At 33.7% G+C, this 16572-nt stretch overlaps 1 protein-coding gene across 1 annotated transcript; it reads left to right on the forward strand.

Annotated features, from left to right (window-relative positions):
• The first annotated feature begins 7306 nt into the window (after positions 1–7306).
• On the forward strand, positions 7307–13281 carry LOC142621692 (monogalactosyldiacylglycerol synthase, chloroplastic). The gene is made up of 8 exons (XM_075795028.1): positions 7307–7950; positions 8729–8901; positions 10155–10316; positions 10390–10531; positions 10951–11175; positions 11958–12020; positions 12096–12170; positions 12887–13281. Exons 1-8 carry the CDS (start codon positions 7447–7449, stop codon positions 13121–13123), a joined length of 1581 nt encoding a protein of 526 aa, XP_075651143.1. The 5' UTR covers positions 7307–7446; the 3' UTR covers positions 13124–13281.
• The last annotated feature ends 3291 nt before the right edge of the window (positions 13282–16572 follow it).

Raw genomic sequence — 16572 nt, forward strand, 5'->3', positions numbered from 1 at the left:
GGGTTTCATTTACCTCTCAAATTTCATCATATTTGAATCTGATTTAATCTCCTCAAAGTAAGATCTGTGCCAAAAGTTCCTTGGGTATGAAAGTTCCTTTCCCATTTTCTTATTTCGTGGGTTTTCTCTTTTGAAGACTTTTGTTGTGTATCAAGGTTCCAAAGATCAAACCTTTTCAATTGCGGCTACCAACTAGGAACCCTATGGAATAGGCTTAAAACTCATGAATGTGGATGTGGCATACCAAACATAAGGATTACATTCAGATTATGATTCCACTTATAGAAGTTCATTTCAACATTATCAGAGTTCTAATTTCTTTTGAATAGAAAGAGCAAAAGCTAAATTACTTCTATAGGCCAAATACAATGAACACCAAAAAAAAACAAAAGGGAAAATTGTTAGGACATGTATGAATGATATTAGGAACATATGTCAATTTAGAATTGACTAATCTTTTAACAAAACGCATTTTACTTGTATTTGGGTAGATTTAAAATGTGTTTAATATTTCAAAGCACAAGAGTTCAAGTCTAATATTGAAACCATGCAAATCTATTCAAAAAACAAGTAAAGAAGTGCTGATTTATTAAAACTCGACAGCTGCTCGACACTTGACTGTTCTATTCTCACATTGTGCAGTTCCAACATCACATGTGACAATTTTTTTCTCACATTTGGTGGTTCCCTTACTTTTTTCTCACATTTAACGGTTCTACCCTCACATTGTGCAGTTCCAACATCTCATATAACAGTTTTTTCTCACATGTGGTAGTTCCCTTACTCTCTTTTTTTCTCATATTTAATAGTTTTATTCTCACATTGTGCAGAGCCAACATCACATATGACAGTTATTTTGTCACATTGGGTAGTTCCCTTACTTTTTCTCACACTTGACGGTTTCATCCTCACATTGTGCAATTCCAACATTGCATATGACAGTTCTTTTCTCACATTTGGTGGTTCCTTTACCCTTTTTTTTTCTCACATTTAACGGTTCCATCATCACATTGTGTAGTTCCAACATCATATGTGACAGTTCTTTTCTCACATTTGGTAATTCCCTTATTTTTTTCTCACATTTGACAGTTCCATTGTCATATTAAGTAGTACTAACATCACATCTGACTTTATTTTTGTCACATTCATTGGTACCCTATTTTTGTATTCTCAAATTTAACCATTCCATTATTACATTGGGCAGTACCCACATTACTCCTGACCGTACTTTTGTCACATTCGGTGGTGCCCTATTTTTTTCCTTACAATTAACAGTTCAATCGTCACAGTAAGCACTACTAATATCACATCTGACCATAATTTTACATTTAGGCTTATCACTGAGGTTATTTTTTTACTTATTAATAACCGCTCATCATAATAGTAATTTTTTTTAAGTTATTAAAAAATTTAGATCTAAAATTGAAAACCAAAAAAAAAAAAAAAAGCATCCCATAAAATTAGCTCAACCACATTAATTACTCTTATTCACAACAAAAAAAAAACAATTGGAATTATCTTGGTTTCTTCCTCAAATATTTGAATATACCAATTAACTTCCTATCTATCTCCCTTGGTAGCTTCCATCACATTCAGGGGCATACCTCCCTATAAAATAACATAGTTGAGGTCATTTCTCTAATGTTTATATCTTTATTATTTATATATGATGGTGAACCAAAAATTAGACTATCTTTAATTCGTCTATAGTATCATCCAAGACCAGAAAGGTCATCCAAGTGCAAGAAGGTCGTCCAACATGGAGTCACCTGGACGACCGCCAAACACTTAGAAATTTTCAGAGTAAATCTATATCCAAAAGCTTATAATTTGGACCATGTTCTACTATTCTAAAGTAGAAGCAAAATTCTTATTCATAGCTCTAACTTCCCACTAAGTTCTTAACTTCTAATGGCAGTTGTAGAAGTTAAGTCTGAACCTTCTAACTTCCATCCACGTTGAGGAAGTTATTAAACAAGTAACCACTCCAAAATTCACTATAAAAAGTCTCAGCCATATGAAATCAAAGTAAGTTTTTCACTACTTATAAAGTTGGAATTCCTGAGTTCAAGAGAGAAAACTAACTTAAGCATCAGAGGGTTCTTGGCCAATTCACCTCAGTCAGCTTTGATCTTGTACTTTTTTCTTTTCAAGCCTTCCAAGCAATCTCAAGCCCATTGAAGCTTGGAGCATTCAACCTACTGATTTTCTATGCATCATCAATATATACTATAAAACTGAAGATGTATAACCTTATGTGCTCTCTAATTATTCTTATGCAACATCTACAACTTAATCATAGTTGTGTGATTATTATGGTGTTTAAGGTTGGAAATAGGGTGATTATACAATTAGCAAGTTATGCAAAAAATCCAGTACAAAGATTGTTGACAATTTTAAAATTTTCAGTAAACACTTGAATTGAAACTATAGACCCATTATGAAATGGTCATCAATCAAGGCTACTACACTAGGTTTTATATTTTTTAGGTATTTTCATTAGATCCATGTGTGCGGAAGTGTCAAATGACTGTGTTCGACACGAGTATAACCACCCCAACTAAAGTTTCTATGCAATTTTGTTTCATAAAATTATTATTATATTTAGACCCATCTAAAACAAAATAAACATCCCAAAAAATTTCCACAATAACAAAAAATACCAATAGGAAAGCTAAAAACAAATAAGCACAATTGACCGATTTTACCAAAAATGAACAACCCAGTCCTTTTTTAAAAAAAATTATCAAAATAATTTTGTCATTGAGAGTTTAGCATATCAACCATAATGATAAGTGTGAGCCTCATTTGAGTCAGCAGAGCCTCTACTAGTTAAGTCTGAGAGAGCCCTAATAGCAATGAAATGTTTTCGTTGTTGAAGAATTGTCGGTGCCACAAAGCACTTCTCTCTCTCTCTCTCTTAGGGTTTTGCAAAATTTATACAAACTCGTCATTCTAAAGCCATTTGGTATTTGTTCCTATAAAATATTGGAATGTGTAATTTGAACATAATTGGCTGTTAAAAGGTTAATTTTCATATCTATACTTTGTTCGAATCAATATGGTGGTAAGTTGGTTTATTTTTTGTTGAGCAACTCTGGTTCGGATCCTTCACGCTTGCAATTTTTATTTTTTTGAATTTTGAATTTTCTGTCCATAAGCTAAAAAGTGCACAAGATCCTACGCCCAAGAAAAACCCTAGTTCATCCCAAATCTTCTTTCCTTCAATGTCTGTGATAACAGCCACCGACTTTCCTCTCTTTCTCTTCCCTTTTGTTCAAAGTCTCCACCTTTTTGCGTCACTAAAATCTCAGCATGTCTCATCCTTATTCTATAGTTTTCCATTTGGGTTTTTTGCCATTTGACTTTTGTATTGTTGAATTGTTATTAATCTCGTTTTATTTTTGTTTTCCTTTTGGTTTCACAAGGCCAAGTATGGATACAGGTGGGGGCTCGAGCACTGGCCCAATTTTATTTTTTAAGTAGGTTAATTTTCAAAAAAGAAAAGAAGGACTTGGGCCCCCTTACAAAAAGCTTGTGCCCCTCTGAAATTGTAAACCATTGACCCAGCGTTCCAGCCTACTAGCCCACATGTAAAAAAAAAAAAAAGTTTAGTCCAAAAATGTAATCCTAGCAATCCGACTGAAGACTCCAGTCTCCAAAGTCCAAACGGAAAAACAAAAGAAAAAAAGAGAAGAAAACCTAAGGCTAAGAGGCAAGACAAAGAGAGTGAGAGACTTTTCAAAAAAAAAAAGACTAAGTGAAAGGCGAGAGACTCAGAGTGAGAGAGACTTTGCCACTGCCCACGCCGTGAGTGAAGCTACCAAAATGCGAGGTGAGAGCTTGAAATCATTTCCATAAATTCTATATATATTTTTATCTTTTATAATTATTTTTTTTTTTTAAACGTTTTGGGCTGGAATTTAATGGCCCACCTCATCAACGGAAGGGTCTGAATCAAAGCAAAATGTAACGTTAGAATGGTAAAATCATAAAATAATAATATTTCCAAATTTTAAGATGTAAAATTTTTTTTGATACAATATAAAATTTTACTTTAGTCTAATCTAAATGTAAATGTGTGTGAAATTTTCTTCTGGAAACTTGAACCTCAACTCTTGCTCCCACATCCCACAAGCACTTATACTTATGGAATGATCACCGCACTAAAAATGTGCAAGTCGATGTAAATTGCAACTTTATGAGATCATGAAAAAGAAAATTGTAACTTTATGATAATAATGGTCATTGAAGGGCAACGAAGACAATGAACAAATGGAACCAGATGCGCATTTTCATTTCAAAAAGAACAGCACAAAAGTCATTGAAGGGCATGTTTTCTGGACTTTTGGCCTCCTTTTTAATAAAGGGTCCGTTGTTTTTAAAGTTTTAAACACGTGTTTTTAGCTATTGACCTGAAACACATGTTACATGCAAGTAAATTAAAAAAAAAAAAGCTCAGGCCAGGAGTTCAAGAGTCAAAATAGTCATAAGGTCAAAAAATTATTATGAGGAATTGACTAGAAAACATTGAACATTTGGCATGCCTTCTATACATTGAATCAATTTGCATTATAAATTCATATTGTAGGTAGAACTAGCGGTTGATGAATTGGCAATTTTTATGGGTGTTTGGTTTGTGTTTTTAAACAACTATTTTTAGTTTCTAAACAACATTTTATGTATTTTTTCGTACTTTTTCACCCACACGTATTTTTACAAATGTTTTTAAACAATAATTTTCAGTTTTTAAACACATATACCAAATAGGCTCTAAGTATTTTTAATAGACATACCTATGATTTAAATTTCCAAAATCCTAATATTGATTTATATATATAATGCATAATTATACGTTCCATGAACAGTTGTTGGAAATTTAATCAATGTAATTCATGCTGTTGTAGCATTTTACATGCCAAAGTGATCAATGAAGAAAAATTGGATGACTCAGCAAAAATAAATAAATAATCCGAAATTATTTTTCTTCCTTTGTAATTTTATTTTGTATGAATTTTAATTCAAGTGAAATTATTTTTACCAAAACACTGAATACCTCTGGAAAACATAGCATCACAAAAAATAGCATATTGGATGGTATGTAAATGTTACCTTTAGGGCATAATTTTTGTTGTTATTATTATTTTTTATAATTATGATGGAGCTTGAATAAATTGTATCCACTCCATGATGATCTAATTTTTACCATTCAATTAAGATATCAATAAATGAAATTATTTTTTGTGTAGGTAGGTAGGATTTGAAGGTGAATTTTGACAAATTCACCATTAGATTACATCTTCTTATATCTTCCATACTTACAAAATTTCTAAAAAATTAAAGATTGATAGTTATATCATCAATAAATTGTTTTTATTGCAAGTTTTTTGTAGTTTCAAATTATGCATAAAATTTAAACTTATAGATCAAATAATAAATAATATTCGATTGATACAAAATTTGACACGTGTATTAAAAGCGTACAGAATATGCAATTTAGCAGTTAGATTTTTAAAATATGTAATAATGTTTATTTTATTGGGTAAGGTTGTAGTTTTGAGTTACAACCAATTTTGTAACTAAGTTTTGTCATAATAATAAAAACCCATAAAATTTGTTGTCTAGTTAGTATATATATACTTTTTAGAAAGATTTCTAGTTAGTATTGTTGGGCCAAAAGTCTTGGAGAGTGTTTGGTGTTATTGTTTAAACAACAGTTTTCAGTATTTAAACAATATTACACGTATTTTCACACATTTTTTTTAATCACAAGTATTTTCATAAAACAACAATAATGTTACTAAAAATCCCTTACCAAAGGCTCTTGAAGTTGCAATGTCAAACTTCATTCTGACATGGCAGCCATCCATGTGTACATTTCTTCCTTTGTAATTTCTTTTTGGATGGATTTATTCAAGTGAATTATTTTTAACAAAACTGATGGCCTGTTTGGATGTTTAAAAAAGGAGGGAGAGTAGAGTAGAGGGAGGGAGAGTAATTTAAATCCCTTGTTTGGAAGTTTTTTAAGGAAGGAGGGAGAGGAATTTGGGGGGGTTTCAACTACCTTTAACCCCTCATTTTTAATTCTCCCAAATTGGAGAGATTTGGAAGGAGAGTAGAGTAGATAAATTATTGACCAAATGAATTCTCCAATTTACCCTTTTTAAATTAACAAAATTACAAACCAATTAATTATAGACCAATGTTGCAATTTATTTTCAAATATGGGTACATTTGTCTATTTAATCATTTCCTCTCCTCTCCATCCCAATTTTAAAAACATCCAAACAAGGGGAAGGGCTAATTACTCCCTTCCCCCTTACTAATTTTAAAAACATCCAAACAAGGTGGAGGGTAATCATTTCACTTTACTCTCCTCCCCACTACTCTCCTCTCATCTACTCTCCTCCCTCTCTAAACTTCCAAACAAATGCAATTCTGGGGGGAAAAAATAGCACCACAAAAAGGGAAAATTGGATGGTAAGTAAATATTACCTTTATAGCATAAATTTCTTATATATATATATATATAATTATGATAGAATTTGAACATAAATGGTATTCATTCCATAATAATTTAATTTTCACCATCAAGAAGATATTGACAAACAAATTTTTGTGTAGGTAAGTTGTAGGTAGGGAGGGTAGGATTTGATCCGAGGTCTTCATTCAAGGACAATATATATATATATAGACACACACCAGTTGAGGTAATTAGAGTAAAAATATTTATATTTGTATAGATAAGATAGGATAGAAATTATAGGATAAAATTTGAGGTTAAAATAATAACTCAGCGTTAATAATATATTTTGTAGTGTTTTATGAATGTACGTAAAACCCCACCCCCCCTCATCCACTGTCTATAACATCTTTTTCTTTTCTTTTTTCTCAAAAAAAAAAAAAATTACAGATGAGGGTTGGATGACAAAGATGATGTGAAAGAAAGCGGTAAATTTTGTGGTCTGGTTTAGTATTTTTGTTGGGGGTTGAATTCCAACATCAAAACCCAATTCAGACAAAGAAATATAAAATTTCATTAAAGACTCAGAGAGACCCAAAAGGACTCTTAAAAGACCAAAACCCCAACCTTTGTGACCAAAATTGAACCAAACCGAACCCATATATCGAACCTAAACTCACTTTCTTCCAACTCCTCCTTGTTCTTTCCAAAGTACAAATTTTTTTTTTTTTCCAATTCTCAGAATCTTCTCTCTCTCTCTCTCCCTAAATCCTCTCTTTGTGGCCACAAACCACTGCCCCAGATTTCCTCTCTCTCTCTCACTTGTCTCTATTACATACCTGATTTTCAGTTTTACTTATATTCATTAGCGAAAACCCAATTTGTCGGTTTTGGATGACAAAGACCACCATGGATTAGTGGATAGATTAGTCTTATATATATTCATTATCACTTTCTTCAGAGGAAAAAAAAAAACCAGAACCATGCATCACGGTTCCTCTGTGACTCAAGAAACCAGTCCTGTCTTCGATTTCGCATCTCAATTGGGTCGCTTTTCCTTCAGTAGTACAAAGCTTCACAACTCAGATGGCTGCTCTTCTTCTTTACTCTCCAACTTCGTCCACTTCGATTCCCTTGCTTGTACTACTGCTTCAAAAAAGCGCAACGTGCGTGCCTCACTGAGTTTGGGCGGTAGAGGCGGTTCGGGTATTCGGAGAATTCTTAGTGACTTTAACAGAGCTATAAAGTTCCATTGTGAGAGAATCCCAATTGGGTTTGCTTCGGTTCGGGTTGGTTCGGTGGACAACAATGGGATTAGAGAAGATGGGTGTGGTGTATTGGAAGATGATGGGTTGGCTTTGAATGGTGTGGCCACTGAAACCCCCAAAAAGGTTTTGATTTTGATGAGTGACACTGGTGGGGGTCATCGGGCTTCGGCTGAAGCTATCAAGGCTGCGTTTCATGAACAGTTTGGGGATGAGTATCAGGTCAGTTTTTTGATGGATTGTTTGGTTTTTTTTTTTTTTTTTCAATCTAATACTTTCTGTTTGGTTGCTTAGAAAATGTGGGAAAAAAGAACAGACTTTTAGAAATTAGGTTCTTGAAGTTTGCATTACCAGGGACTTGAGTCGCTAGTATATGGACATGTTTTATATGACTTAATGTGTCTGCCCTTTATGTTTTACTCTATACTTTTAGTTTTTCTGAATTTATGTTTTACTGTATACGTACCTTAGTCGTGGCCCCTTAGTATTTCCTTAATCAAGGCATATCAATCATCCTTGATTCAGGCACAATCTGTTGCCTTTTTTTTCAACCATTGTTTGTGGATATATACCCCTATATTGGGTTCGTTTAATACACAATTCATAGTAGTATATGATCAAAAAAAAAAAATTTAAGAATAGTAAAAAATGTATCCACTAGGGGCTTTCTATTTTGAAAGTAGGCCATCAGGTTGAACACGTAGCTTCTACTCTTTCCTTCTCTCTCTTAAAAAAAAAAAAAAAAACTTTTATTATAATGTGAATGATGATGGATCACATGATAATATAAGAACATTTAGTTGGCTGAGAGTAATGTATCTATTTGGTTCAATTCGGAAGACATTTAAACTTTAGGAAGCCAAAAGCAACTTCAATGTTCTTTCTTTCTCTCCACAATTTCATAGAAACCAAACAGAGGAATTGGGAAAATAAAGTCATTTGGGTTTATGAATTGCATATTTGTTGATCATGTTCTGTGTGTTAAGAGTGCGTGTCGCAGGTGTTTGTTACTGATTTATGGACGGATCATACGCCTTGGCCATTTAATCAACTTCCTAGGAGCTATAATTTCTTGGTGAAACACGGGACATTGTGGAAAATGACATATTATGCAAGTGCGCCACGTGTGGTGCATCAATCTAATTTTGCTGCAACTTCAACATTTATAGCTCGGTGAGACTTTGTTAGTCTCTGAGTTAATACATGTTATTTATTTATTTTTTTGGTAAATTAATTATGTGATGCATTTTCTTCTGATTGGCCTTTGAGTTCTTATCTGTTAATTGAATCCATAGCAGACCTCATCAATTTGGGATGAGTTTTGGTAACCTGTTTGTGTCATGCTAAAGCAGAAAACGTTTTAGAAGATTATAATTTCTATTTAAAACAATATATGTGGTGAATTAGTGTTTCGGTTTGTGGCACCAATTGATTTTTTATGGATAAACGTTGACTTAGGTTATATGTACATATCATGAAGATCTAGGAGTTTTTATTAACTCTTGGGAGCAGTAATATTATTCTGGTCTCTCGCTGCAGCTTGTGCAATTCTGTATTTTGATCATGCGTGAGATATGAATCAGCATGAACTTCTAAGATTTTTTTTCCCCATTGAACACCTTCATCTCCATTTAATTCTTGTTTTGAAGTTTCAAATATTGGACCCTCAGGCCATTGAAAATGACATTTTGATTGTGAAAACGTGGGAATTAACAAGAGTGTTTATGCTTGAACATGCAAAGTATGACACATGCACATAAACATATAAAGTCAGAAATAGAGAAGTATAGTCAGTTTTTGTGCTGCCATAACATTTAGAGATGTATTAGTGTAACATTGCATATGGATTTTACTATAATTTTCAAACTATTTCATCATGTCGGGCATTAAAAATACATCATGCAGTGACATGCCAAAGGAATTTAGATAGCAGCATCATGTTTCAGAAAATCTCCCTCTTTGGATTGTTAATCTTTATAGATAATTGGCTTCTGTGCCTCTCATATGAATTTCATTTGCTAGAATACTGGTGGATGGAAAAACAGTGACAGCTAAGGAGCCAATAAGCTCTTGCTCAAATGGCACTTACTTTTCTCATAAGAATGGGTGGGAGGTAAGGTCATTGGTTCATAACCCACTGGGTGAATGTATAACTTACCAATAAATTACCAACAAAACAAGTGACAGCTAAGGAGTTACACCATTCCATATTGGATTAATATTAATAGAATCTGTCTTGCCTTTCAAGCCATGATGCTAGAAGTTTTTTTGTTATGTTTTGGCAGTAGACTATCTCACTTCTCCCCTGTTATGTATTACATCTTTGTAGTCTTTTCCTTTTTGAGTTTTATAATCCTTTTTTTAAGGAATTTTTTAGCTCTATTATCTGTTGATCTTCTACGTTCTCTTTTTCTGTTGGTTTGTAGAGAGGTTGCCAAAGGACTAATGAAATACCAACCAGATATTATTATCAGTGTACATCCTCTGATGCAACATGTTCCACTTCGTATCTTGAGGTCAAAGGGTCTTTTGAAGAAGATTGTGTTCACCACAGTAGTGACAGATCTAAGCACTTGCCATCCTACATGGTCAGTTCTGCACTCAGTCTTACTTAATGATACTCTATAGGTTAGTTTTGATCTGTTATGTTTTTATCTTCAGGTTTCATAAACTAGTAACTAGATGCTATTGCCCATCAACAGAGGTGGCAAAGAGGGCCTTAAAAGCTGGACTCCAGCCTTCCCAAATTAAGGTTTATGGACTTCCTGTGCGGCCTTCCTTCATTAAGCCTGTTCGGCCAAAGGTTGGCACTTTCTAACTGATTTCTTTAATTTTGGTTCCTGTCATTGTATGTTTGATGAAGAATTTACGGTCCTTGTACACTTATTCATGGAAAATACCACTTGATCTTTTTTTCTTCCTGCTCCTCTTTTTGTTTTTTGTTTTTGTTTTTCCTTTTTTAAGAGAAAGGGGGAGGGGGGGGGAGGGGGTTTCAGTGTCTATAGAGTAAAAATTGGGAGAATTTTTTTAAGCTTCTTTGTAATTCATGCTGCATGTGCTTTAAAGCATCTTTCCTCTGATATGTTACAGATTGGGATTTCTTTTCGTCAGAATTGATCGTTATGTTAATTCTTATGTATCCTAATGTTTATTTGTTGTCAGATATTCCATTAACACTATGATATTGATTAATTTAACCCATTTCTTGTTCAATACTTATAGTTTGAACTAAGAAGAGATCTAGGAATGGACGAGAATCTTCCTGCTGTGTTGCTGATGGGAGGAGGAGAAGGGATGGGCCCTATTGAGTCTACTGCTCGAGCACTTGGGGATGCATTATATGATGAGAATCTTGGGGAACCTATAGGTCAGGTGCTCGTGATTTGCGGCCGCAACAAAAAGCTTGCCAGCAAATTGCTTTCAATTGATTGGAAGGTTCCTGTCCAGGTATTAACATACCCTCTGAAACCCACCCACTGTTTTGATTGCTATATGCTTATTTGAAATCATGTTGTTTATTTTTGAAGGTTTAATTCTAATTAGTGCTTAGCAGCCCACTTTATTTATGTGCCTTTTATGATTTAGTTTAATTTTCTAGCTGCATTTTATGTGCCTCTAGAATCAATCTCTTGGCCAAAATAACTATTAAAAAAAAATCTCTTGGTCCAAATAAACACTATTCCATAAGGGCTCCACTATTCATGTGTTTTTGCATTAAGCATAAGATATAATTCATTTCATGTATTAAAATATTTTACTATTCTTTACTGAAACATCAAAAAATCCGAGTTGTGTTTGAAATTGTACGAAGCTATTTGGAATTACTAGACATGCAATGTCATTATTGATACTGCAATATTACCTCCTTGAAGTTCATGTACTATAGCTGTTCAATTATACTTGGTGCCTAGCGATCCCTGAAACTCAGATTTTTGTCACGTATATCTGGATGTACTTTGATTGCCTGTATTCACTCCAAGTCTCACAACACTCTATACCCCTGAACCTCCTCCCCTCCTCAGAAAAGGAAACAGACACCGCCCAAATTTGAGATAACTCTGTGATTAGCATTTGTTATATAATTTGTTGCAATGGTCATGGAGGATTGTATTTTCTAGGCACAAAATACATAGCCAAACTTCCACAAAAACACTACTGTGTAAATTCATTCAGGTGTACTATAAATTTATATACAGACATAATTTGCCAAAGTTGATTTTTTAATATAGGTGAAGGGGTTTGTCACCAAAATGGAGGAATGCATGGGAGCTTGTGATTGCATCATTACGAAGGTATGTCTCTCACAAAAGTTACGATTATAAATTCTAATTATATATCAGCCATTTACTAACAGCTTGCTTCTGTAGGCGGGGCCGGGGACTATTGCAGAAGCCATGATTCGAGGCCTTCCCATTATTCTGAATGATTTCATTGCTGGCCAGGTAATTTTTTGCTGTAAACTGTTCTATATATTCTCTCAATCTACATGTATTCTCTCAGTAAAATCTCTGTTAACTTGATTGCAGCTATCTTGCAATTTTTATTTTTATTTTTAGAGTAGAATACCTTGCAATTTAATCACAACTTTTCTACTTTGTGAATTGAAGTGTGTGTTGGGACTTGGGATGAGCTTATTTTCATTAGTTTATTTTGTTTAAAAAGTAAGCCGTGTAAATTTTTGTACCTAGAAAAAAAAAAAAAAAAGTTTTAAAAAACTGTGCACAAGCTCTCAGTAAAAATAAGCTCTCATTTTATGCTAAACCAAATGGAGCTAAAACAGACTGAGAACTAATGTGTAGTTAGCGAACAACTTAAATGATTAAACTAGACTGACTAGAGACGTAGATGTTACAAGTTCTATCATGTCTCAGAAACTTACTGGAGTTCATATGTTCATCTTATATGTGTGCTTTTTCATGAATTTGATGTTGGTACTGGATGCTCAATTAAAGGCATTATTTCAAACAAGCCGGTCTAATAATATTGGCATTAGATAATAACATGAACGTCATCTGTTATATATCAAAAAAATTATCATCATCACCCTTTCCCTCTTCTTATTTCCCCTGATTCAATCATCTACTAATGCTCAATCAATTTATATATATATATATATATATATATATATATATATATATATATATATATATAATTGCAGGAGGTTGGAAACGTGCCATATGTTGTTGAAAATGGATGTGGGAAATTCTCTAAATCTCCCAAAGAGATAGCAAAAATTGTTGCAGACTGGTTTGGTCCAAAAGCTGATGAGCTGAAGGCCATGTCGCAAAGTGCGTTGAAACTGGCTCGGCCTGATGCTGTATTCAAGATTGTTAATGATCTTCACGAGCTTGTTAGACAAAGAAGTTTAATACCTCAGTTTTCCTGTACAACTTGACTCAATTACTCAATGGCCTTGCCCCCATCAATTTTGGTACATCTGTTTTTGACAAGGTCCACCATTGCGCAAATTAAGTGACAGTTTTCCTTTCCTTTCCATTCTTATTGTTTTCATTTTATCAATAATAGTTATAATTTATTCCCACCATAATAAAACATGTGCCTGTGATATTTGTAAGCAGGGAGTTTTTACAGTTAAAATGCAAAATTCCACACATGGGATTTTGAAGGAATTATGTTAAAATTTAAAAGAAATGATTCATTGCTTCAACCTCTTTTCTCATGGTGGTAGGTAGGAGTTAAGAAAAGTTTCTTATTTTTCTTTGATCGGATTGATGTTATCTGATCTTGACTCTTACCTACCGTAGCTATCTGCAAGTCCCATCCGCCTCCAAACAAATTTTCTTTTTACTTATATATGGTTTTTAGCACCCGAAAGGTTAAACTATATTTCTTGTGTTTTAAAAGGAGACATTCGGAGTTTAAATATGCGTTTCTCAATTATTGAATTGTCAATAATATTTGGTGTTTTTTTTAGTACGTTTGACATTTCACTAAAATTATTTATTATTATGATATTATCCTAATCCTATTTAAAAAATACTATTTTAGGATTACGGATTTTGAGATTGATTAAAGTTTGCTTTGGGGGATTTGTTGTGAAATTTTGAACGTCAAATTCAGATGTATTTTTTATATATTTAAGTAATAAAATGAATAAAAACGATAAGCAAATGGTATTTATGAAAGGAAACAGTGGCATTTATAATTCTATCAACACCATCGCCACCACTACATATTATTACCATCAACGTCTACCACTAGAATGACTATTCAATGTCACCATCACTCTATCCAACATCTTGGTATTGTACAAGTTCTATCATCAAATTCTGCCACCATTACCATTATCATTGTAATTAAGCTGTTATTATAGCGTTCTAATTTCTTTATTTAATAAAAAAAACAGTATAAACAAGGTTTAAGGATTTCCCTTTTGATTGAGCAGGGGTGTGGTGGATTTTCCTTTTGTTTGGCCGACCCTTTTCGTAGTAACCTTGAATTAATAGGCCTCTCCTTTTTTCTCATTATGTTTTGAGGCGGGTTAAAAAAATCATTCAAATGTAACCAAACACAGCCTTTAATATGTGTGTATATAAATATATATATTCTAAAATTCTAGTGAGCCTTTGTTGAGGGCCAAAATTTCACAAGAAATCCTATTCCATGAAAAGTAAGAAAAGACCATGGGTTTTAACAAAAGAAGACCCAATTCATGAAGCTAAGAAAGACCATGAAGGCCCAAAATCCCACAAAGAAGAAAAAAGAAAGAAATAATAATAATAATAAAAAAGAAAAAAAGAAGAGGATCTGGGACAAGGATCCCGGCCAAAGGACATGCAGTAAGGATCTCGGTCAAACTAGAGGACATGTAGCAAGGATCTCAGTCAGGCAAGAGGATATGCAGCAAGAAAAATCAACATCAAGGCCCTATATATGTTCAGATTTCCAGCAAAGAATAACCCATTAAAAATCCAGCAAAAAACGAGGCATTATCTTTATAACCCATAGTCCAAGCCCATGGGATCCCAAGTAGATAGCAAGGGAGGAATGGTTTGGTCAATAGGGGAGTGATTTCTGGTGAAAGGAGGATCCCGAAACTTTCCCTTGGTTCATATATTTGCTTGGAATGCATGAACCAATGGAAAGCTCAGTTCCCCCATGTGTTTGACATCTCCTCACAATTTCCTCTCAATTGTCATTTTCAACAAAGCTGTCACAGTACACCGAGCAGCCTAGACATTCCATTTAACTTTCCAAGAAGGAATCTTGCATTTATAGTTAAAGCCAAACGCTCATTTTGAGTTATAATTGCCTAAATAAGCTAAACATCTACCCAATGCACATTTTCAGGCCACAAAGGACATAATTTTACCCAGCAAACCTCCCGGGGTATCAGACTAGGTCTGCTATGTCATTTTCAACAAAGCTGTGACAATACATTGAGCAGCCCACCCATTCCTTTGACTTTTTCAGAGAGAATCTTGCATTTATAGCTAAAGCCAAATGCCCATTTTGAGTTATAATTGCCTAAATAAGCTAAACCTCTGCCCAATGCACATTTTAAGGTCACAGAGGACGTAGTTTTACCCAGAAAACCTGGCACATCCTCTCCCGGGGTCCCAGACCAGATCTGATATAAAAAGAACATAATGCATAGCAAAAAAAGGGGGATTCGAATGGGAGAAAAATGGGTATTCAGGGCAAAAGTTTATAGGTTTAAAACACAATTCTTAGAGCTTTAAAAGCCTAGCAAGGGAGAGAAAGAAATAAACAAAAGAGAAAGCCAAGGAGTAGGAATTTGTCCCATATCCTTGAGATTATTCAAAACATCACCTAGCCTCCAAAGAAATATAAGCCAAAAAACATGCACACATTAGATATCACTTTCTCCCACAAAAATCCTCATCACCTAACTATCTTGGATGGCAATGCCCAAGCAAAGCCATTTGGACTTGAGTTCTAAATCCCACAAGTCTTGTGCAAAAGCACTAAGTCTGTGAGAATTGGGGCCAAGATCCTCGTGGTTGAATTATTCTCATGAAATTCATTTACATATATGTATATTTATTAAAATACATTATCCTAATCTAAGAAACTAACAATTATTTGAAGATATGTGTATTGTGTAGTGTATTCTTATGCAGGACCTATGAAGGTAAAGGGAAAGGAAAAATACTCCATTGCATAACAAGAAGGAAATCAGACAGAATTATCAAGAAAAAGCTCTGTAAAATTCAAAGAAAACAAAGGAATATCTCTTGGTATCCCAGAAATAGCCACTACAGTACATATTTGGATTCAAAATGATTCAAACTTTGCAAGTTTTAGAGGCTTAAATAGTAATCTAAGTCTGTAATTTTTGAGCTTATTTGGACCTTGTATTACGTCTTAGTGAGCGTATTTGTAATCTATAACTAAGAAAAATTAATGGATTAGTTCTTATTGATTTGAGGATCCCGAACAATTACTCTGTGTTTTATTGTTATAATCTTGTCTTCCTTTGCTGTTTTCTTGTTGCTCAATACATATTCTCGCTTGCTAGTGTGTACGTATTGCAGGAGTTTTGCCTTGCGCACAACTTGGTTCGTAATCAGCCCTCATTTAACTGCGGTGAACCAAGCCCAGTTTCTTCAAACTACAACAAGAGAGCCCGGCGTCCTTGCTTAAACTTAGGCCTGGACACCGTCCAAAAATTGACCCTCACAGGCTTATTATGACAAATATTTCATTATGAAATAAATCAAATAATGGAGAAAAATTATTGTATAATAATGTGATTACATCTCCTTATAAAATATAAAAAGTCTTGATCTCTACATAGTAAGAATCGTAAAAATTATATAATTAATTATAAAAGAGAGTTTTACTCAAAAGCTATAAAAG

Source organism: Castanea sativa, chromosome 1 (genome assembly GCF_040712315.1).
Source record: "Castanea sativa cultivar Marrone di Chiusa Pesio chromosome 1, ASM4071231v1".
Taxonomy (NCBI): domain Eukaryota; kingdom Viridiplantae; phylum Streptophyta; class Magnoliopsida; order Fagales; family Fagaceae; genus Castanea; species Castanea sativa.